At 56.6% G+C, this 22,756-nt stretch overlaps 1 protein-coding gene across 1 annotated transcript in view; it reads left to right on the top strand.

The window, feature by feature from the left end:
• Positions 1-22,756, top strand: part of IQSEC1 (IQ motif and Sec7 domain 1) — a 65,269-nt gene that overhangs the window by 11,119 nt on the left and 31,394 nt on the right. The window contains exons 2-3 of the mRNA XM_012655173.1: positions 13,281-13,572; positions 18,726-19,975. Coding sequence (XP_012510627.1) covers positions 13,281-13,572; positions 18,726-19,975 — 1,542 coding nt within the window. The remainder of the gene's footprint in view (positions 1-13,280; positions 13,573-18,725; positions 19,976-22,756) is intronic.

The raw sequence follows: 22,756 nt of genomic DNA, 5'->3' as shown, positions 1-22,756 counted from the left end.
TTTGTACAGATACACCGGAGACGTGCCTGGTTTCCTGAGCAGGCAGGGCTCATTCGGTGCGAGGCCAGGGAACACTTCTCCTGACATCCCTCCTTCCGGCCTGGACAAGCCCAGCAAAGACTCGCAGTTGAGCCCTTCGCCAGTCGATGGCACAGAGCCGAAAGAGCCCCACGTGGGATTGACAGCTGGCAAAGCGTGTCTTCACTTGATTACTATGTGCCCATTGGGCAAGCAGGGCAAGAGCAATACCCATTGTAAAGATGAGACAGTGGAAGCCCAGAGAGGTGAGGTCACTTGCCCTGGGTCACTCAGCCTGGGAGTGCGGGAGCTGTAGAGACCCGATCTCCCAGTCTGCACCCAGAGCTTCCCCCAGGCTCCCCGTGGGCACTTCTGGAGCCACTGGACGCCGTTCCAAAGGCAGACTTGCATTTTCAAAGGTGGGCAAAGGAGGCTGCTGAGGATGGGCAGAGCTTGGCCTTAAACCCCAGGACATCCCTTAGGAGTCCAGTTTTGAATAAATACCAGGTATCAGATGGCTTCTTAAATTATATCTTAACCCTATGAAACTTAGGAATGAGGGCGTCTGGCGAATTGAGGCTTGGTGGCCGTGATGACCATAGGATGGTAGATCGTGGTCAGTGTGATGACATGACCTCGGCAGAGTCACATGCTCAGAGGAGCCAGCAGAGTAGCAGGCCTTGGTGTACCCACCGGCTGCGCAGAGCTGTGGGAATTCTTGGACCCAGCCTCTTGGGTGTTCTAAATCAGATTTCTTGGGAATGACTGATCCCAAGCTGCAGATCCCACTTCTGTTCTTTGAGTTGGGCTTTGAATTCTGGTCCTTTGCAAGCATCACAGGCAAACGTGGGTGTCCCCAATAGGCAGGGAGGTGATGTAGGAGAGGAGCAGGACAGGTGTGGGTGGCCGACGGGGAGTGACGGGGACCGTGGCAGCCACAGAGCACATGCATCTGATGGATGCGGCTGCTACCCAGGTCTGTCCAACTGTCATCTAGCAGGAATACAGACGGCCCTGTGTGGCCAGATCCTCAATTCTTCCTCCCCTGCCCCCCAAAGAGAAGTCAGAAACCTGGATTTTCATATGAAATCTTTAGATATTGAAATGTTGGTAATTCATTCCAGTTTTTTAAAAAAAACCCTGGACCACACAGAGCATGTTATGTGGACCACATAGGGCTAGGGGCTGCCAACCTGTGTTTGAGACCTTGTGGCCTCTCACACGGAGTCTCTCTGTCTTCTGGAGGGCTCTGTGCAGTCTGAGACCTCCTTATGGGGAGTAGTGGTGGGGTGGGCGCCAGGCCTCCTGGCCAACTCTCCCGGGGGCGAGGCCTGGGGTCCTGGGTGGATGGGCTTCGTCCTTGCCTTGGCCCTGGCCCAGATGGCACTAGGAAGTATAAAGGGCTTTTCACAGCCTCTCTCTGGAAAGGCTGCCCATCCTGAGTTTGGCTACAGGGCTGGCATTAGGGAGCTGACTATCCTCTTGTTTTAGGCCTGCTGCCCTGGTTTGGTGCTCTAATCCCCAGAGTGTGGGGTGAGGTCCTTGGGCAGGTCGGGGCCCTCTGTGGCACTGATAGTGATGCCCACCATCAGCGGCACCTTGCCAGGCAGAGAGGCCCTGGCTGGGCCTGATTGCAGGGTGTTTGCATCGGCCCCCCACCCAGAGCCTCACGGCAGCCTCTACCAACTGGCTCTCGGCCCGAGCGAAAGTGCGCGCTTGCCAGCCCACGGAGCCTGCTTCCTGTCTGGGGCCTCACTGGTGCCTGCCCCACCCAGCTGGCCTCCCGGGATAGCGTGAGGTGGGCACACGGCAGAAGTGGCACATGGGAAGCTGAGCCCAGGGCATCCCTGAGGGGTGCTGCTGCATTCGGCCCCTGTTCCTTTGTGACTTGGGGCCTGGGGGGCAATGTTCTGGGTGCCGTGAACACATGTCTGTACGCTGGAGAAGCTCCCTGGTTTCTGCAGTCCTTTAGTGTTTCCGAAACTGGAGGTAGAGCAAAGGAGGGCGTGTGGACGCTGGTCCAGAGTCATAGGTCTCTACCAGGCTGTGCTGCATGTCAGCTTCATGACCACCTAAGTCTATCTTCCTCCAGGCCTTGGTGCTCCCACCTGGGAGAGAACTAGCCCTGCCATCAGCTTCTGGAGTTGTATGCCCTTGGCACAAGGGAGCGTTTCTGCCCACTCTGTGGCTTTGGATCTCGATCACTTATTGGGTATCCTGCCCTGACATCTCTGTGTCTCTACTTCCCAAGGTGTGTGGGTCCCTTGGTCCCCAGTAGCGTTATTCATCCATTCAGCAAATACTGATGAGCTCGTGCCGTGTGCCCAGCCCTGCGTAGCCACTCTGCCTTTCTGGAGCTGATTTTCTCATGGGGAGAGACAGACTTATAAGTAAGAGCTCATGAGAGAAAGTGAAGTCAGATACTGAGCCGTGGTATGAGGAAACCTAGGAGCTTGATGTGATGGACGGTGGAGGTCTCGGGACATGCCACTTGTCGATCCAGACACCTTTTCCTTCCCTCCTGGCCAGGGTGGCCCCTGTCCTCCATGTTTGCCATACTCCTGAGGGCTGTGGCAGGGTCAGCCCCCAAGATGCCCTGTACTGCCACCCACATGCCACAGGGCTTCCCCCAGCCCTGGGCTTTGTACTACATTTATGCATAGCCAGGACCCTTGGGCTCTTTGCAATGGGAGCCCCCAAAGTCGTAAAGGGAGAGGGCATGTCTGATTCCTGGTTTTCGGGGCTGCCCTTTGACCCCTCTTCATCTCCCGGAGCCCAGATTCTAATCTCCTCTGGGCTCTTTGAATGGGAGTGACTCACAACAGCGGTAGGAAGGTCCGCTCCGCTCCTGCAGGCAGACAGCGTTATGTTTGGCAGTGAGGCTGGAGCTGCCGCCTCCCTGGGGCCAGAAAGCCAACCTTTGAAAACATGTTGTCATCGGCAAGACAAGGGTGAGGGCCTGGCTGGAGGCCCTGGGTTCACAGGATGTGGAGACTTTTCCTTCTCCCTCTGGCTGCACGCTGATGAGAACAAGCCCTGTCTGAGGACGGGTCCTGCCCAGATCCCTCCTGAAATGATTCCACACTGATGAGGCTCAGCATTAGCCGTCGGCAGGGCTGGCCCAGACACTGGCTCACTGACTCCACTATGATGCTGTGAAGTGGCGCTAGGGGGGCAACTGAGGCACAGTGGAGTCGGGTTAAAGCCCAAGTGTTGGACACTAGCCCAGAATCTCGCTGTCACTCAGGTCATTACGGCATTAGGATGGCGAGTGCCTGGCAGGCTGTGCAGTGTTCAGGACCAGAGAGCAGGGGGCATGAGTTGGCTGCCACCGCTGTGCCTCCAGCCAGCTTGGGGCCTCCCAAAAAACTACATCTTTCTGGATATGCTGGAGTGGCCTGAGGAGACCCCTCCGTGCTAACCGCTCCCCACATCTCCGCCGGCCAGCTGCCCATCTCGCCAGCAGCTGATGAGCGGGGAAACGCTGAATGCTGGTTCAGTAAGCAATGCTCTAAAAATAGCCTCTCGCTTTGAAAAGTTCACTGTTCAGAATCCTGTATTTTTCTATGTACATAAAAGCCACTTCTGGAGGTCTCGGTGCCGCGTAATTAAAGACGATGCTGCAGCCTGTGAGGCGGAGCTGGGCGGGCCTTATCTGGGCCTCAGCAGGGCAGGCCTGAGGTTGGGGGAGTCAGCAAGCCGGTCTCCACCCAGGGTCCTCTCCCCCGGAGGCCATGGAGCAGTCAGCAGAGGCCAGAGCCAGCCACAGTGTCCCCACGCGGGTGGTGGTGGGCTGCTCCGGGGGAGTTCCAGGCCATTCCAGGTTCTGGGGGACCATCCAGGAGTTCTGTCTGCGGGTCACGGAGGCCAAGAGGCATGAAGATGGGGTGGGCTGTGGGCTCCTGCCTGCAGCCAGGCACGGGAGGAATGATTCTCCATTTCCTCCTGGTTTGCCCAATTCAGACCTCAGGTTCCTGAAACTGGCCCTTGCCTGTGCCTCAGCTTGCTGGGGGCTCAGGGGGTCAGTGTCCCTGAGCAGCCGACTGACCTCCCTCCCTGCCCCAGCGAGCCCGGCCGTGTCCAGAGCCCCTTCCTCCCGGTGGCTCTGCCCAAGGCCTCCTCTTCTCCTGTCGCTGCTCACGTGTACTCAGGTCTCTTCTAGCTTCAAAACCACATGCCTCCCTGGAGCGCCAGCCGCCTTCAGCCACACCCCATCTGCTCTTCCTTCTCAGCCACATTCCTCTAAAGCTGTCTTCAGTCCCTGCTCCCTCCTCACCCTGTCATAGCCCAGCTTCTGCTGTGACTGTTTACTGTGAGCTGGTACCCACTCTGGCCCAGGGCCCCACTGCCATACACTGTACCATCCACATGGGGGGCAGACTCCCCATGTGGGGAGTCCTGAGGGAGACTCCCTCAGGAGTCTGGCATTTAAAAAAAAGGCTTCCTTGGCTTGGTAGCCGCGGCTTGCTGTGTGTACGTCCTGCATGCCAGACTCTGTTCTGGAGACCCAGCTCTCGGGAGACATCCCATGGGGAAGCAGACAGTACTGTGCCCATGAATAGTAGTGTGATGGTGGTAATTAAGTGCATAGAGAGAAAAGGAGTAGGGAGGGATGAGATAGCTGGGGTGGGGTGCTGTTTTCAAAGAGGGATGTCAGGGAAGGCCCCCCAACACTCGGGTGAGCTTTGAGTAGAGACCTCAAGGTTGTGAGGTAGTGAGCCAAGCAGACATTGGGGGAAGAGCACGCTAGGCAGAGGGAGCAGCATGTGCAAAGGTCCTGGGATCAGAGCATTCAGAAGTGTAGAGGAATAGCCAGGAAGCCAGTGGGGCTGGGGTGGGCGGGGTGGGTAGCAGGAGGAATGGCTGGGTCCTGCAGAGTCTTCTAGGTTACCGTGAGGACTTGGGCTGTATATCCCACTGAGCGAGAGGAGAGATGCGGCCAGAGTTGTGTTTTAATAGGATCCTAGTGGCTATGTGGGGAAGGGTGAGGGCAGGGTGGTGAGCGAGGCTGGAAGAGCTGCTGCAGAGGCTGTGGTGGTAGTGCAGGGGAGGGGTGAGGGCACCGCAGGCCAGCCAAGTGGCCAGATGCTGGCTCTGTGGTGAAGGTAGAGCAGCCCAACTTGCTGACACACGGGAAGTAGGGGTGAGAAGGACAGTTGCCAAGGACGACTCTCCGTGAGCAGCTGCAAGGACCGAGCTGCGGTCCGTGGAGAAGGGGAGGCCGCCGAGGAGCTCAGCCTCAAGCCTGCGGTCGGGTTGTTTACTAGGCGTCAAAGGGGAGTGCCCGGGCGGTGGGGTGCTGGGTCACTTAGGTTCCTTCGCGATTGCGGGATGCCCCCATCGGTGCAAACTTGGGAGCTGTGTAAGTGCAGAGCCCTCCTGACCCCCCACCCCACCAAGCCCTGTAGGGGTGACTTCTAGATTGTGCGGAAAGATGACCACCTCCAGCACTTTGGATACAGTGCACCTGGCCAACCAGCCAAAAGTCACGCCAGATGTTTAGGTGGATGTCACATCATGTGGGTGCCTCACTTAGACTGCAGCTCTAAATCTTTTCATGCATGGGCTCCAGCCTCCCCCGTCCCCCGACCCCCTACTGCTTTACCCTGGTCTGTCCCATCACCTCACCTCAGACCTAGAGGTGAAGACAGGACCCAGCCTGGTACAGAGCTGTCCTGGTCCTGATACAAGACCGTCCCCTTCCTTCTTCTGGGTGACCAACCTCAATTGATGTGGCCTAGGCAGCAACGAGCCCCAGGAGGGAGCTTCTGAGGTCTGGGAATGAGCTGTCCCTGCCCAGTCTAGACTTCCTTTCTGGAAATCAGAAACCCTGAAGGCAGAGTGTAGGGGAAGCCACCAGGCCTGGAGGCGTGAGGCGCATACATATTTCAGGAGGCTCTTGTGCCCTGGCCTGTGCAGACTGCCAGGAGTCTAGCCTGAGGCTCCTGGCGTGGACATTTAACCACAGACCAGCTTTCAAGATTGCCTGCTTCCTCCGGCATGGGGCCCAGCCCACTCTGAAGAGAGTGGCTTCACCATGTGATGTGGCCGAGGCTGGCCACACACACCCAGGCTCATTTATCTTTTGATTAGGCACAACCCCAGGACCCCCAGGCTCCACCGCAGCCCTGTCCCTGGACAACTGCATGCTTTTCCTCCCAGCAGCCAGGCAGCAGAGATGGGGCAGAGGATTGATCCCAGCCCCACTCTGCCCTGTACGGGCGACTCACCTCCACCGAGCCCCAGGTTCTTCATTTGCAGGAGGGCAGTGGTCCTAGCCGCCTGGCTCCTAGGGCGCTGTGTGCTACAGACCATGCGTTTTAAACACCAGATGCAGCATCTGGTACCTGACAGATTTATGGAGAAAGCCACTGCTGCGTAACTCAGACCCGTATATCTGTGTGTGTGTGTGTATGTGTGCGTGTGTGTCTGGTCCCCCCAGTAAGAAGTCACATAAACACAGTGGGTAAGTATCGGGCTGCGGGGCCAGACTGCCTGGGTTCTGAGTTCTCTCACCAGCTTACGCCCCTGGGGACGGGTGTCACCTCTCCGTGCCTGTAGGGTGGTTGAGAGGACTGAATGGGTTAAATATGAAGCTTGGAACGTTGCTGACCATCATCATCATCATCAATTCTAGGGGTGAACAGTGGGTCCCTGCTTCCACTGGTCCTCCTTGCTGGTGCCCAGAGCCGCCTCTGACTAACATTTTTCTTGAGAAAAGTCATTCATGACTTCACAGGCCATAATTAGAGACATCCGTGGCTGAGAGGCCAAGGCCCCCCGCCCTGACTCCCTCCCCAGCTAGAGTCAGGACGTGGCATCTGCCGAGGTCTGGGCTGAGGAGCTGGGGTCCGACTGTCGGGCTCGCCCACCCCTCCAGTCACGTGGACTGGCCAGTGGAGGGTGTTGGGGGCCCAGGTCTCCCTGTGGCCTGGGGTCAGGCTCTCTGGCCTGGAGGTAGGTATCCTTGGAGAGAGAGGTCCCGCAGCAGGCAGTGTACAGGGGCAGGTGACGTGGCCCAGGCACTGGGCCTGTCCGTCCCTCCTGCCTCCAGCTGCCGAGACTCGTAGGTTGGGCCCTCTAAGTCAAAGAATAACCAGAGACAATGGTTGGGAAGTGCTTTTTATGAGCCACACACTGTTCTCAGGACTTCACTGTATCAACTTAGCTAAGCCCCTTAACAGTTTCTGAGGCACAGAAGTGTTCCCACCCATGGTCACACAGATCGTAAGCAGTAGAAGCAGAATTCCAGCCCAGACCAAGGAGCCCACTCAGCACCCTCCCTTGGCAGAAAGGCAGTGGCCTGGGGGGAGACTTTTCCCATAGTGTTCTCTGTTCTGACGGTGTCTTTTGCCCCAGGGCAGTAGGAAACTCAGGATGCTATCCTGTAGTGGTCCAGTGCCTCACCCAGCCATTTCCCCATACGAAAATAACACATACCGTCTCAGAGGAGAAAGGCATGTTTGCAAAACTGGAGACAGGGGCAGGAGCTTGAAGTGACCCTTCAGTGATCAGACCTTGGAGGCCCCGGGTGGGGGAGGAGGAGGGCTGGCTGTGCCCGAGCCTGGGATGGGGCCACGGGGCAGAGTGTGGGTATGTCTGCATGCAGCTCCAGACCCTCACCTGCTCTCTGGCCCTGTCCTCCGCTGGTCACCCCCAGGGGCCCCATCCTGTACACGTGGAGTTCATCTTGTGGGAGGAAGGTCTCCTTCCCCTGGCCTTCCTGTCTTTGCTGGAGGCCAGGTGTTTTGGGGACCCTTGGGCAGTTGTCTCTGGTCCTCACATAGCACGACCTCCTGTGGGATGGATGAACTGCACACATGTGCTCCGAGTGATCTACATAGTGAGGAAGAGTGTGGGGTGAGGGCGGCCTTGTGGAGGAGGTGAGATTTGAGCTGAGACCTGAGTGCGGCCCCTCCGAGGCCAAGAAATACGAGTAAAGCCTGCAGATTCAGATGGCTATATGGTACTAAAATTGAAGTCCCTTTTACCACATCGCTGATGAGCGTCTGACCTGCCACAGCTTGCACACCCGCAGCGGCAGAGAGCTCACCACCTCCTAAGCAGCCGTAACCACATGAGAGCATCCTTCCTCAGATTGGGTGGCAATAGTCATAGTTCTGCCCGCTGTGGAAGTCCTCTCCAGCCTTGGCTTGCCAGCCTGTCAGAGGTTTGACGGTGGGGATCAGATCATCTCCCTTGGGGCTGCTTTCCTCCTGGCTGAGCAGTCCCAGCTCTTGTTAGTAGAAATCCAGTTTTTCTCCTGACACATTGTAATTTGGGCTTGGCAAATAGAGTCCCTCTCACGCGCCAGCTGGGGTTAGCTGTGTGGAGTGCCCTGTTGGAAGAGGGCTGAGTCTCTGCCCAAGATCTGCAGGAGGGAGTCTGATCAATTAGCAATGTCTGTAGGCCAGGTGAGCAGAGGGTGGGGCAAGCACCTGCCCCACGTCTGCCACCCCGCCCTGGGGCTCTGGACAGTCAGTCCGCTCCCAGACTGGGTCTTCTATGTGATCTGACAATTGTAGCGGGCAACAAGGTGATTTTTGCTCCTGGCTTTTCATTCGTGTTCGTGACTGGCTCTCAGCTTCATCGCAGCCTCAGTTCACAGTAATCTTAGGCTCAACAAAAAAATCCCCAAGGCTTTTTCGTAAGAACAGCCATCAAACCAGATCTTCCTGCCATCTTGATATTATTTCCATTATATGGATATAGAATTAATTTAAATCAATCCCTTGTTGATGTTCATTTAGGTTATTCCCAAATTTTTGTAATTAGAAACACGGCAGTGAAAATCCTTGTCTCTACCTCTGTGTGTATTGGTCTTACTTCCTTAGCCCAGATCTTCGGAAAAGGGGTTGCTGAACCGAGAGCGTCTTCTGAAAGTGCTGGGCGGCAGCCACCCAACTGCCACAGGACGTTCCAGAGACTCTAGACTGTCAGGAATGCTCAGGGACTTGGAGCAGGTGCCCCGCCCCATTTTCTGATCTGCACGTGGTCCAGGCATCTGAGAGGGCTCATGAATTCAAGGGTGCAGTTGAGGACTCACCCCGGTGTGTTCAGTCCTGTCCGTCGGACCGGGGCAGTGGGAGAAGCTTCCCGGAGGGAGCTGAACCGGGCGGCCAGACGTTGAGCAGCTGAGCTCAGGAGGTCAGAGGCAGCGCTGGGGTCAGGGCGGTGGGGACCGGCCCGGCTGTTCAAAAGCCCCACCTAGACACTCATACTCTGGCAAAGTGTGACCCTCGTTTTACAGCCAAGATCTGTGTCACATCTGTCCTTCTGTCGTGAGGAGGGAAAGGTTGACTGTTCTGTACAATATGACATTTCTTCCTCTCCCAGAAAGAAACTGGGGGCTGAGCAGAGTGCTTGGAGCCTGGAGCTTCTGGGTGTCGTAGAGAAAAGCATTATTATGGATTCAGACAGAAAATAGTTGAGCGTCTACATGATTTAAGTTTGATTATTATGGATTCAGACAGAAGGTAGTCGAGTGTCTACATGATTTAAGTTTGATGACTGTTCCTAGCTAGTCCCCTGAAAAAGCTATACCAATTTGTCCCCCTGCCAGCAGGTCCGAGAGTGCCCGTTGCTGCACACACTTGCCAATACTGGGCATTTTCACTTTAAAACATCTTTTTGTTTATCAGTTCAGATAAACTCAGATTAAGAAAACTCTGTTTTAGTGTCTAATACTGTATAGCTTCTGATTGGGACCATCAAGAAGTGATGTTCTCTGGCTCAAGGTGCGTTTGTAAGCAACATAGAAAAATCCACGCTGCTCTGACTTTTGTCCACACGTTTGTGAGAGAAGCCTGGTGGTGCCATGCTGGTTGCAGTAGGATGGCCTGGCCATTTCTTTTGTTTTCAGGATGGTTTGAAGTTGGTTTTGATTTTTTTTGAGTGTGGAAGGGCTGCCACATTCTACAACTCGAGGGGATGCCATTCACACAGACTAAACAGGACTTGGTGACAGCTCGGCTGGAGGGTTGAGGAGGGACTAAAGTGATGATGCCAGGACCCTGCTCTGGGATCGGAGTGGAAGGCTGGGGGCAACCGTCCGACCTCGCCTTCCCAGAGTGGATGACCTTGCTAGCAGACCTGGACTCTCCCAAGCACATTCTGGACCTGCCGACCCCACCCGCCAGCCAGGAGCCTGGCAGTGCCCAGAGTGGGAGTCCTGGACTGGCACAGCCAGAATGCGCTTGCCTGCCCCCAGCCGCCTCCATCTCAGTCCTGCCCCCAAAGTGCCCTTGCACTCCAGGTGATGCCCACTATGATGTCCTGCCCATCTTGAGTTCAGCGGTCGTCATCGGCTTCTCTTTCCTCATTCCCCTCTGCCCCGAACCACGGCCGGCTGGGAATAATGGCAACCTTCCAAGTCCACAGGCGGGCCCTGGCCCTCGCTCACTCCCCACTGTTAGGGCAAGAAGGCCCCATTCTCCTGCTCACAGCTGTTTTCGGGCCAGATAAGAAAGGGCTTGGTGAGAAGTGAAGTCCCTCCAGACTCGAGAGGTGGACATTGCTCCTTTACTCGGTGCTCTCAGGTCAAGGGCTGTGCAGTGAGGGTCCTGGCCCGCCACTCCCTGGCAGAGCCTCCTGGCAGCGCAGGCGTGGCCCATGGCCACCGAGCGGCTTCCTACTCCAGGGACCTGCAGGGAAACTGCCTGGCAGTCTCTGTGTCTCTGCTGACTCTTGGTTACGGGACCATTTTAAGTTCTTGTCTTAGTAGTAGACACCTCGCTACATCTCTTCAAGGACAAGACTTTATTTCCTGTCAGCCTCTTGCCCAGAAACACAGATTCGGCCCCTGACCGAAACATTTCCAGTTCGAGGGATGCGTGCATGGAAATACTTCCTGTGATGTGCCAGCCGCCTATGGAGACAAGGGAACAGGGAGGAACGTGAGGGCGGAGCAAAGGCCTGGGCCCTGGGGTCAGGCACGGTGGGATGGGCTTCCCAGGGGAGCCTGGTCACTTCTCTGCGAGCTCAGGGTCCGTTGACTGAAGTCTGAGATGGGCATTCATTCCCTCCTGCGTAGGACAATTGGTTGGGGTCCTGAGTATTTTAGCAAGGCATTGTTCAAAGCTTCGTCAGTAGAATGGGAGAATTTTAAGATCTGCCTGTCCCCTCCCTGTTCCCCCAGCCAAGGTATGCACGCTAGGCCCAGAGGAAGCTGCTGTGGTGGGGGATGCAGCGGAGGGGGAGGGGGTGACCCCTGGGATGTTGGGAGAATCTTAAGGGGTGGGGTTCCTTGGATACCTCGAAGGCATCTAGTCCAACCCATTTGCATTACAGATAGGGAAACAGACCTTGAAATGAGGGGCGGCCCACCCTCGTTTGTGGCCAGGTCAAGGCAGAGCCAGGTGAAGAGCCTGGGTCTCCTCTGCTCATCTCCTCGCTTCACCTTGGCCCCTAGGGAGCAGGTGGAGTATCCTGTTGCTTGTCCCCAGAAGCCAGAGCCAGTTGTGGAGTGGTAGTCTTGTCCCTAAGCTAAACCTGGAAAGCAAGTGCAGAAATTTGTAGTCTAGCCCTGGCTCGGGGTGGAACTAGCCTCAAACAGCAGGCTGCCCCCACCACCTAGGTCGCTGGCTATGCCCTCTGCTCCAGCACCTCCTTCCCTGGGCCCCCACTCTGGGTTTCTGTGGAGTTGGTGAACAGTCTCACATTCTGCACTTGACAGTGGGGTCCTGCCAGGCCCCGTGAGGGGCGGCAGGAATAGAAGCAGAGGGGGCAGGGGCTGGGCCCATTGGCCCTAGGCTGTTGTGCGCAAGGCGTTCCCGTTGGTCTGAAGAAGGGACCATTGAGGAAGCACCGCAGCCTGGGTGAGGTCTGTGTTGTTCCCTTCTTTCTGCTGTGCCCTTCCAGTGGGACCTCCACCCTGGCCCCAGGGACAAGAGAGTCTTTGAAGTCCCTTCCAGGCTGAGGTTGAGTGATTTTACAGGGACAGGGAACTCGGCAGGGTGACTAGAAGTTGTGTTAGAAACTCATTGCTTAAATTTCTCCCTTCTTTCCTTGTCTTACACCATAAAGCAGTCTGCGGCAGAAACCGACATCTGCACGAAATGAAATGTCTTCTGAGTTCACGGGCTAGGATGAGTTAGCCATCCTCGTGTCCCCACTAGTTGGCCCAGTTCCTACACGACGCTTGGAGATGTTGAGGGGACGTCGTGGGGACGAGAGGCAATGAGGTGGAGAGGAACACTCGGTCTCAGGGTCCCACCAGCTTGGGCTTGAATCCTGACCCACCTACTCACTGCCTAGGTGACCTCAGGTAGCTCTTAGGGGCCTGTCTCCTCACCTGTAAAAAGGGAGCTAATAATTCCTCCTTCGCAGGCTGGTTTTAAGATTTAGAGAAAATACGCATACAACACTGTGTTAGATTCTAAACCTGCCATAATAGATACAGACTGGGGGCCTTAAACAGCAGACATTTATTTTCTCACAGTTCTGGAAGTTGGAAGTCTCAGATCAAGGTGTGGGCAGGGTTGTTTCTCCTGTGACCTCTCACCTTGGCTTGCAGATGGCTGTCCTCTCCCTGTGTCCTCACGTGGTCATCCCTCTGACTGTCCTAATCTCTTCTTAGAAGGACACCAGTCATATTGGATTAGGGCTCACCCTAACAACCCTATTTTAACTCAGTCCCCTCTACAAAGACCCTATCTCCAGTGACAGTCCCATGGTCAGGTCCAAGGCGTAGGACTGCAGCGTGCAAATCTGGGGGCACACCCCAGCTTTTGACAAACACCAGCACAGTGCCCGGCCCCAAGTGGGTGCACTGTGAAGGGTCACTTTTGTTAATTATTCTTTTTTAAAAAAGGTGAAAAAAAAAACCAGCGGTGTTCTTACTGCAGGGCATAGGGAGAAGGTGACAGGATTCACCAGCCAGTATTTGCTGAGCACCTGCCAAGTGCCGGGCACTGCTCCCGGTGCTGGGGATCAGCGGTGACCCAGTGGGCCGGAGGACGTTCTTGTGTGGGAGACGGACAGTCAGCATAATCACTCAGTAAAGTGCGTCTCGTGTTAGAGGGTGGCAGGTTTACAGAGAAAACTAAATCTGAGTGAATGCAGCAGGATCCTTAGGAAGGTCCGAGTGGCGGGTCTTCGTGGGCCACCCTGGCTGCATATAGATCCACTGCGGGGCGAGGGAGGAGCAGAGAGAGCCCCATGGGCTCCTTTTGGGCCGTGTGGGGCCACCCCCTTCCACGGCCTGGCACCCTGGTTCTGGTTTCCCACTCACAGGAAGTTTCTCACTTCTCTCTCCTCTGCAGCGTTGAGGGTGAGGCCCCCAGCAGCGAGACTGGCACGTCCCTGGACAGCCCCTCGGCCTACCAGCAGGGCCCCTTGGTGCCCGGTTCCAGCCTGAGCCCGGACCACTACGAGCACACATCGGTGGGAGCCTATGGGCTGTACTCGGGGCCGCCGGGGCAGCAGCGCACGCGGAGGCCCAAGCTGCAGCACTCGACCTCCATCCTGCGCAAGCAGGCTGAGGAGGAGGCCATCAAGCGCTCCCGCTCACTCTCTGAGAGCTATGAGCTCTCCTCGGACCTGCAGGACAAGCAGGTAGGCGGACGCAGCCCTGCAGGCCACACGAGGACAAGAGGCAAGGCAGCTCTGCCCACTGCCTGTGGCCTCCCTGGGCATGACAGCCAGCAAAGGAGTCCCTCTGCTGTCAGATAGCTCTCTCCAACAGGTTCAAGTTCGGCTGTGTGTTTGCTAACAATCCGGCCTTTGCCTCGGCCTGAGCTCTGCCCCTTTCTCCTCCTGGGAGCCTTTTGCCCCAGCTTGGCTCGGGCTCGAATGCTTAAAGGGACTTGATTGTCTGACATTCCTTCTGGAGACTCATGTAGAATTGTCCTCAGATGAGGCCTTTGCCCAGGTTCTGTGCCCCTCAGAGCCTGGATCTGGGGGCTGTGGTGGGCATCTGAGTGTGATAGCCCAGTACCACCAGGGCACACGGGTTGTGTGGCCAGCCACAGAGGTTCTGAAGACCCAGGGAAGACTGGAGGAGGGAGCCCCCAGGGAGAGAAGGAGGAAGGTCAGTTTACAACATAAATAGCACAAGCTCTGAAAGGAAGGCCAAGCCCATCTGCAGCCAGTGAGGTGAGGTTGCTTATTATATCCCTCTTGGTTCACAAGTCTGTGTTCTTTATGGGGAATTGCCTCATTGAAGGTGCACTCCCTCCCTCAGGGGCCTTGGTCCAGAGAGATGGCCCAGACCCACCATGGGGTGGGCACCTGTGTGCAGAACAGAGAGGGTGAGCAGCCTGCCTGCTTGGCTGGGCTTGAGGAAGGACCAGAAGCAGCTTTTCGGGGTTGAGGGGAGAGAGGAGAGTCCTGTCTCTGCTGGGGTGGTGGAAGAGGGGAGAGCCAGGATGTGAGTCCCTGGGGAAGCAGAGAGCTCTCACTTCCACGTCCCTCAGAGTGCAAGCGCATAGTAGGCCCTTTAATAAGGACCCGAGTGAATGAACAGATGGCTACATGAGTGAGCCAGTGAGCTAACAAGTCTCCTAGCAGTTTCAGACTTCAGGAGAACTCCTGGGCTGCCAAGAAACAGCTCGGCAGGCTTGCAGGGGCAGGCTGCGTAAATCGGACTTTGCCCAGCTCCTGGGCGCTGAGCTTTGGGCAGGCTCTGCCCCGGCCCGGCCTCAGGACCCTTCCCAACCACCCCCAGACTCCATGCTGTAGGTGTCACCTTGCCTTCCCTCCTGCCCACAGCTAACCTACGGCCTGGCCTGCCTTCTCTCTGCTCCCTGATCTTCCCGTTTGTCCTTCAAGGAGCAGCAGTCTGGGCCCAGTGTGTCCCCCCCTTCCTAAGAGAGTGGTGGGGACTGCCCAGGATGGTCTTCTCTTCTGGCAAAGAATTCCTTACTTAGCCCCCCTCCCACCTGCTCTCAGTGCCGCCCTGCAACTTTGGCCAGGCCAACAGCAGGGGAGAACGGCCTCTGTTCCATTAATCCATTGTGCCCAGATCCAAAGTAGATCACAGATAGTTGTAGTAAAAGGCATCTGCAGCAGGACATTAGAATAGTAATGAGAAAGGTAAAGAGTCAGTAGAGGCTGTCTATCTGTGAAGATAATTATATGCTTAATACAGGCCTAACACGGCTGCAGCTGTTTGTTTTCCTTCTGTGCATGTTAGCTGAATGCCCTCCATGTGCCAGACACCGCTGGGGAGTCAACAGTGAATGAGACAAGGCTCTTGAGCTGACGCTGTGGTACAGGAGATGGACCACGAGCAAGTTAACAATCAAGAGACAGTTTAATTCCAGAAAGTGATGCAAACTCTAGAGATTACAAAATTGAGGAAAGAAAAAAAGTGGCTATGGGCGGTGACAGCATTCCATAAGGGTGGTAGAGAAGACCACTCTAAGGTGGCATTAGAACTGGGTGTTGCAGGAAGAGGCGAGAGCCAAGTGCAAAGGCCCTGAGGGAAGAGCGAGCTTGGTATGTGAGAGATGGAAAAGAAGGCTGGGAAGAGGTAGTGAAGAGGCGAGAGGGAGGAGGCAACATTGAGGGCTGTTGAGCATTCGACACTCTGCTGAGCTTCCTGGCAAGCAAGGCAAAAGTGGGAATAGGACAGATTGCCTGGGAACTGCCAGATGAAAGTGGGGTGCCTGATTCCAGAAGGAGTTTTAAGCCTGGGTAACACAAAGCCTCATTTTAGTGAAAGGAGCCCAATGGGTAGTCTCATGTTCTTCTGGTCCCTGACCCTCTGCACTTTCTGGTGGTTTCCTGTCCTTGAGAGCAGGAGGCCTAGGTGGCCTCACACACCGTCGCTGTGTCATCAAGCAGTGACAGTTCTGCTTTGTGGAAGGGCATTTCTCTTGGTTCCTCGTCCCCACTGTTCAGAAGTGTCCCTTTCAGGGTGAGTGAGGGCCTGATGGGAGAGCCCCGGCCACGGGGTCGACTCCCCTACCCATTATCTGTGCAGCCTGGGCTGGCTGCTTCCCTGCCCTGAGCCTCTCCTCATCTGAGAAGTGGGATATCGAAAGCCCTCAGGAGGTCGGAAGTTGCTGTGAGTATCAGATGAGGTGTGCAGTCTGCAGCACACACAGTAGGTCAGCAGATGTCAATGGAATTCCTGCCCCTGGGTTCCAGTGAGCATTTATACTGGGCCTGGTGTTAGTTACAGTTCAGAAAGAAGAGCGACCATGGTGAGTTTGGGGGACGAGCAGCCCTGGTCAGTGCGTGTCCCCTTGGGGAGGGACTACGAGGTGCTTTAGTGACTAAATGTAGTGCCCATTTCTGCCTGCCGGACATCCCGTTGCCCCCAATACGCATGCAGCCTTGGGAAAAAGGCCTCAGGAAAACAGGGTAGCTGCCTGGTGTGTGAGGTCCAGAGCCAGCAGGCAAGACGGCCCTGCAGTGAACTCCAGGCCAGAGCTGGTGGCCCTGGTGCTTGTGACACCCCCACCGAGGGTTGACGAGGGACGCCAGGACCATGGGCCTTCTTGGGCAAAGAGGGAAGGAGGGAAGAAAGGGCTTCCCAGAGTCCAGCCTCAGGCCCCTTATTGGCCCTGTGGGCTTTCTGAGTTCCACTCACAACCCAAAAAATAGAAACTTTCTGCTTACAGATGTGGAAGTGAGGTCATCTCTTTGGATGGCGTTCAATAACTTCAGGGGAAGAGAAAAAGCAGAACCACCCTGGCTGACTCTGGGCTGGGCTGGGCTTAGAAAAGTCATTTTGATCCCCGCCCCCAGCTCTTCTCTGCCCAGCCTGCCCGCCCCCTCCTGCAGGCCCTGGGAGAGCTGATGCATTCACCATTTGGGGCGCTCTCTGGGCCTGTTTCACAGGTGTCTCTGAGATGGACTGGCCCCACGGGGACTCCCAACATGCTCACTCCGCGGGGAGGTGAACAGAAACACGGGCCCGGGCCACCTGCCTGGGAAGCCAGAGGACCAGGCTCCATACACAGGCCCCACGGCAGCCCTGAGAGCCCCCTGCGCCTGCCTCCCCCACCCTGACTCAGGCCACAGCCTGTGTCTTGCTTGGCATCTGTTCGGTTGATTTCGGTTGTGTGTCTGTGTCGGTCTGTTCTACTTGACAGACTCTGGGCTCCTCGAGGGCAAGGACCTGTGTGTCTCCCTTTCTACTGTCAGGTTTGGCGTGATGGCTGGTGTGTTATGGGCCCATGGGACCAAGCAGGCAGGTGCTGTGCTTTGCCTTTCTCCTGGGGACCTGAGACCTCTCCCAGCCCCTCATCAGATGGCTGCTCTGCCGCAGCACCCTGACAGGCCGGGCTTGGTGGAGAAGCCAATGCCTTGTCTTAGCTTCTCTTCGATTCACACAGAGCCAGCTCTGGCTGCAGGGATGTGTTCGTTTTTCCGGATAAGCCATAGGGAGCAGCCTCCATGGCTATCCTTGGTTGTGGGTGGACCCACGTGAGCCTTAGGACTTCTGGAGGCCCATATGTCACATTGGGGCTCCAGAGAGCTTGCCGGTCTCCCTCGCTGCCTGCAGCCCTGCCCTCACAGGATGATGGCTGTGCACCCCATCTCCAAATGCAGACACAAGCCATCGGGAACAGTTGTGCCCAAGAGCGAGAGCCGCCCGGAGCCCGCAGGCCTCTGGAGTGTGTGTTAAGTCTCGCCTCTGGGCCTCCATTAGCCCATATGTAGAGGGAGGGAGCTTGGGGGCCTCACAAACTAAACACCTTACAGGAATGCAGCTGAGGGTCTTCCAGCCAGCTGCCCCTGTGCTTGGCAAGTGCCAAGCCCTTGGCCTCTGTTTTGTTGAGGCTCACGACAGTCATAGCAGTTGGCCCCATTTTACAGATGAGGAAACTAAGGAACCACACAGGTCCAAGGCTTATCCCAGGTCACACAGCTAACGAGGTGCAGAGCCAGGATCAGAACCCAGGCACCTGGCCTTGAAGCCTGCTCCTCAGTGCAGCAAACCTCGTGGGTCTCCCTGAAACTCAGTGACCCCCCTGGCCACAAGAGCTGGCTGATGCCATAGAAAAGAAATGAGTCTGGAAGCCTGCAGCTCATCCTCAGCACCCAGGGCCTCGCTGAGCTCTTCAGCAGGTCTCTTAAGCTGCATGGGCCTCAGGTTCCTCTTCCCTAGAGGGGCTGGCTTCACTTCTTCCAGCATCTCCAAAGTGTTTTCGTTAGATTGCATGCTGCAAGGTGCACCCAGGTCAAAGGCGTCTGTGACCTAAGAGGCTTGGGAAACATGGCATACTATATCCCACTGCCTTTTAATGGCTGGGTGTGGTGGCTCACACCTGTAATCCTAGCACTTCGAGAGGCCGAGGTGGGAAGATATTTGAGGTCAGGAGTACAAGACCAGCCTAGGCAACACAGTGAGACTCCATCTCTGCAAAAAATTTAAAAATTAGCTGGGTATGGTGGCACATGCCTGTAAGTCCCAGGTACTTGGGAGGCTGAGGCAGGAGGATTGCTTGTGCCTAGTTGTTTGAGGTTGCTGTGAGCTAGGATAACACCACTGCCCTCATGCCCAGACAACAGAGTAAGACTGTGTCTCCAAAAAAAAAAAGGGGGGATTCTGAGAAAGGAAGCATATTTGCATTCACTTTAGGGGACCCATTTTCACATAAGCCCACCAGCATCCCTCAGCAGTTGCTCTAACCAACTTTGAGATGTGCTGAGATCTTCCCAGGTTGCGCCTGTACAGGGTCAGGAAGCAAGAACGAGCTTTGGTAGATGTCACACTGTGCCAGGCTGTCCTCATTCTTCTCTCCTCCCCGCAGGTGGAAATGCTAGAACGGAAGTATGGGGGGCGCCTTGTGACCCGCCATGCGGCCCGCACCATCCAGACGGCGTTCCGCCAGTACCAGATGAACAAGAACTTTGAGCGCCTCCGCAGCTCCATGTCGGAGAACCGCATGTCTCGCCGGATCGTGCTGTCCAACATGAGGATGCAGTTCTCCTTTGAGGGGCCTGAGAAAGTGCACAGCTCCTACTTTGAGGGGAAGCAGGTTTCAGTGACCAATGATGGCTCCCAGCTGGGGGCCCTGGTGCCCTCTGAGTGTGGTGACCTTGGAGAGGCCTCCAACCTCAAGTCTCCGGCTCCCTCCAGCGACTTCGCAGATGCCATCACAGAGCTGGAAGATGCCTTTTCCCGGCAGGTGAAATCACTGGCCGAGTCCATTGATGATGCTCTCAACTGCCGCAGCCTGCACTCCGAGGAGGCTCCCGCCCTGGACACAGCACGGGCCCGGGACACTGAGTCCAAGCCGGCCCTGCACAGCATGGACCACCGCAAACTGGATGAGATGACAGCCTCATACAGTGACGTCACCCTGTACATCGACGAGGAGGAGCTGTCACCTCCTCTGCCCCTCTCGCAGGTGGGGGACCGGCCGTCCAGCACTGAGTCGGACTTGCGACTGCGGGCTGGGGGTGCAGCCCAGGACTACTGGGCCCTGGCCCACAAGGAGGACAAGGCTGACACGGACACAAGCTGCCGGAGCACTCCGTCACTGGAGCGGCAGGATCAGCGGCTGCGGGTGGAGCACCTCCCGCTGCTCACCATCGAGCCGCCCAGCGACAGCTCCGTGGACCTCAGCGACCGCTCGGACCGTGGCTCACTCAAGAGGCAGAGCGTCTACGAGCGCAGCCTCGGTGGGCAGCAGGGCAGCCCCAAGCATGGCTCCCACAGCGGCCCCCCCAAGGGCCTCCCCCGAGAGGAGGCGGAGTTGCGGCCCCGGCCCCCTAGGCCCCTGGATAGCCACCTGGCCATCAACGGCTCAGCCAACCGGCAGAGCAAGTCTGAGTCAGACTTCTCGGATGGTGACAATGACAGTATCAACAGCACGTCCAACTCCAACGACACCATCAACTGCAGCTCGGAGTCGTCATCCCGCGACAGCCTGCGGGAGCAGACACTCAGCAAGCAGACCTACCACAAGGAGACCCGCAACAGCTGGGACTCGCCCGCCTTCAGCAATGACGTCATCCGTAAGAGGCACTATCGCATTGGCCTGAACCTCTTCAACAAGTGAGTACCCGAAGAGGGGGCAGCCGCCTACCTGTGCACTGATGACCAGAGAGTGGCCGCAGAGGACAGGCAGGGCCGATGGCAGCCACAGTGTCAGGCCTTGGCAGGTGAGCAGGGCCGAGCTCTCCTGTGCTGTGGCCTACTGCCTGCACAGCGCCGAGTTCGAGGCTCAGAGTGAGCGCATGTGGGCAGGACAAGACCCCACGCAAGGGGTCAGGGGAGATTCCAGCTGTGAGGGAGGCCCAGCCCCTCCCAGGGCCACTGTCAGATGCTCACAGGCTGAGCGGGGCAGAATGGGGGCTTTTCTGTGGTGAAGCATCTTGAGAGGGTCATCAGTCTGGAGTCCAAGGCCCTGTCCGTCATGTCACCCCCTTGTCTACCACAGCGAGTGGTTATGTTGGGCCATGTCCTGCCCAGCCTTGCTTGTCTGGTTCAAGGTGATGCAGGGTACAAAGGCCTTCGAGCAAGGGCATGACAGGCTGTGTTGGGGGAGGGAGGGGGCACCCAGGGACAGATGGAGGCTCTACCTGGGGCCGGATCTGGGAGTGACACCCAGGGACAGATGCAGGCCAGACCTAGGGCTGTGTCTGAGGGGGACACCCCAGAGGCAGATACAGGCCAGACTTGGGGCTGTATCTGGGGGGCGACACCCCAGGGGCAGATGCAGGCTGGACCCAGGGCCGTGTCTGGGGGAAGGAGGACACCAGGTCTTAGGGAGCTACATGACTTGGATTCGTTGAGCGCTGCTTCCCGTGGGGGTCTGGGAAAGGTGCTGTCAGGCCCCTGAGAACAGAGCCAAGGAGGGACGGGTATTTAAAGCAGACTATTGGCCGGGCGCGGTGGCTCACGCCTGTAATCCTAGCACTCTGGGAGGCCGAGGCGGGCAGATTGTTTGAGCTCAGGAGTTCGAGACCAGCCTGAGCAAGAGCGAGACCCCGTCTCTACTAAAAATGGAAAGAAATTAATCGGACAACTAAAAATATATAGAAAAAATTAGCCGAGCATGGTGGCGCATGCCTGTAGTCCCAGCTACTCGGGAGGCTGAGGCAGGAGGATTGCTTGAGCCCAGGAGTGTGAGGTTGCTGTGAGCTGGGCTGACGCCATGGCACTCACTCTAGCCCGGGCAAAAGAGTGAGACTCGCTCTCAAAAAAAAAAAAAAAGGAGACTATTCTTAGCGCAGCCAAAAATAACATGAGGAAGGAGAGGAGGGCTGAGCACTCCCTCAGGGGACGCTGGCAGGCTCTTGTGAAGCCTGAGATATCACATTATTTCCATCCCCAGGGCCTCTGGGATTTTGGGTCATCAGATACTGACCTGGCACTGACTCCCTGGGATTTGGGGACATGGAAGGGATGTGGCCAGCCTGCTTGGTGGTCTCTGACACACATCCTGGGAGCCAGGGGCAGACAATGGTTTTCCCAAATGGTCACACAAGGGTGGTGAGTGGCACAGGGGCCCCTTGAGGCCAATGCCAGGCTGTACTTCCCTGCTCCCTGCTGCCTCCTCTCCTAGACTTGGGGACAGGGCACTTCTGAACCATCCTGGTACAGATGGAAGTGCTGTCTGGAGGTATCAGAGAGGCCTGTCCTGGGAGGTGGGTCTAGAGAATGGGGCATTTACTTGGGGCTAGCCAGGGGCTGTGGATTACCGGTCCTTGCTCAGCTAGGAACTGAGTCTTGGTCATCTCATCTGCCAGGGGCGCTTTCTCCTGAGCCTCCAGTCTGCTGGTGGCCTGCTGCACGCAAGGGCCAGCCCTGCCGCCAGTCGAGCCACAGCTAGAGCAGCGGCTAGAGAAGTGTCCCGTCGAGCCCACCCTGACTTTGTCCCGGAAGTCTGCCCCCACTGCTCCTAGGCACAGCCCAGCTCCAGGGCCATCCCAGACCCAGGACGGTGTCCCACAGTGGGAAGGCTGGGTAACTGGGGGTCCCCAAGGAGTGGACAGGTAGGGGCCGGGACAAACAGTCTCCCTCAGCCAACCAGCTTTGGTCTTTGTGGATTCTTTCTTCTGTTAATTTTTAACTACATGTGTGACACACGAATACATTCTCCACAGAAAACGCAAGCCTTTCAACTAAGGATAACGTCCTCTTTGACTCACAGCATTTTGCAGTTTCTCTGTGTGCTCTTAGGAGCTATGGACAGACATGGTCAAGAGCACAGCTCTGGGGCCAGGCCTCCTGGCTTCAAATCACAGCCCTCCCACTTCCTGTCTGCATGTCCTGGGGCAGTTCAGGTCCCTGTGCCACAGCGTCTGCACCTGCCACGTGGGCCGATGCCAGGACATCAGGCTGTGAGGATGAAGAGTTGGGGTGTGTGGAGTGCTGGGAGCAGGGCCTGGCACACAGCAAGGCCTGCGTGCGTACGCGCTGCTATTTTTTGATCCTTGTTAGTATCATTTGGGGCCTGAGACTGTGTGACATTGTCTCACTGGGATGTCACTGTGCCTGTTGCTGAGCCATGCACATAGGCTGCCTTGTTCCTGTGGGCTGCCGCATGGTAGTCCGCAGTGTGGGTCATCTGTAGGTTTCGGCCAGTCGCTCGCTCACAGTGGTCAGTGGTATGACAGTGGACATAACCCTTTAGGCACACGCCCGAGCAGTTTCTGGGTAAGACAGCTGGCAGTGGAAGCATTGGGGCTCGGGTAGCCGTGGTTTTAATTGGAGTGGGAACTGCCCACTTGACTGTTGACAAGGAGACTCTACCTGTTTCCACCCTGCGCCGCTGGATTTAAGAGTTCCTGTTTCCCCCAAACGCTTGTCAACGCTTGGTATTCTTTTTCC

The sequence above is a fragment of the Propithecus coquereli genome, unplaced genomic scaffold, assembly GCF_000956105.1.
Source record: "Propithecus coquereli isolate 6110/MARCELLA unplaced genomic scaffold, Pcoq_1.0 Scaffold461, whole genome shotgun sequence".
Taxonomy (NCBI): domain Eukaryota; kingdom Metazoa; phylum Chordata; class Mammalia; order Primates; family Indriidae; genus Propithecus; species Propithecus coquereli.
This window is presented reverse-complemented; position numbering and strand designations above follow the sequence as displayed.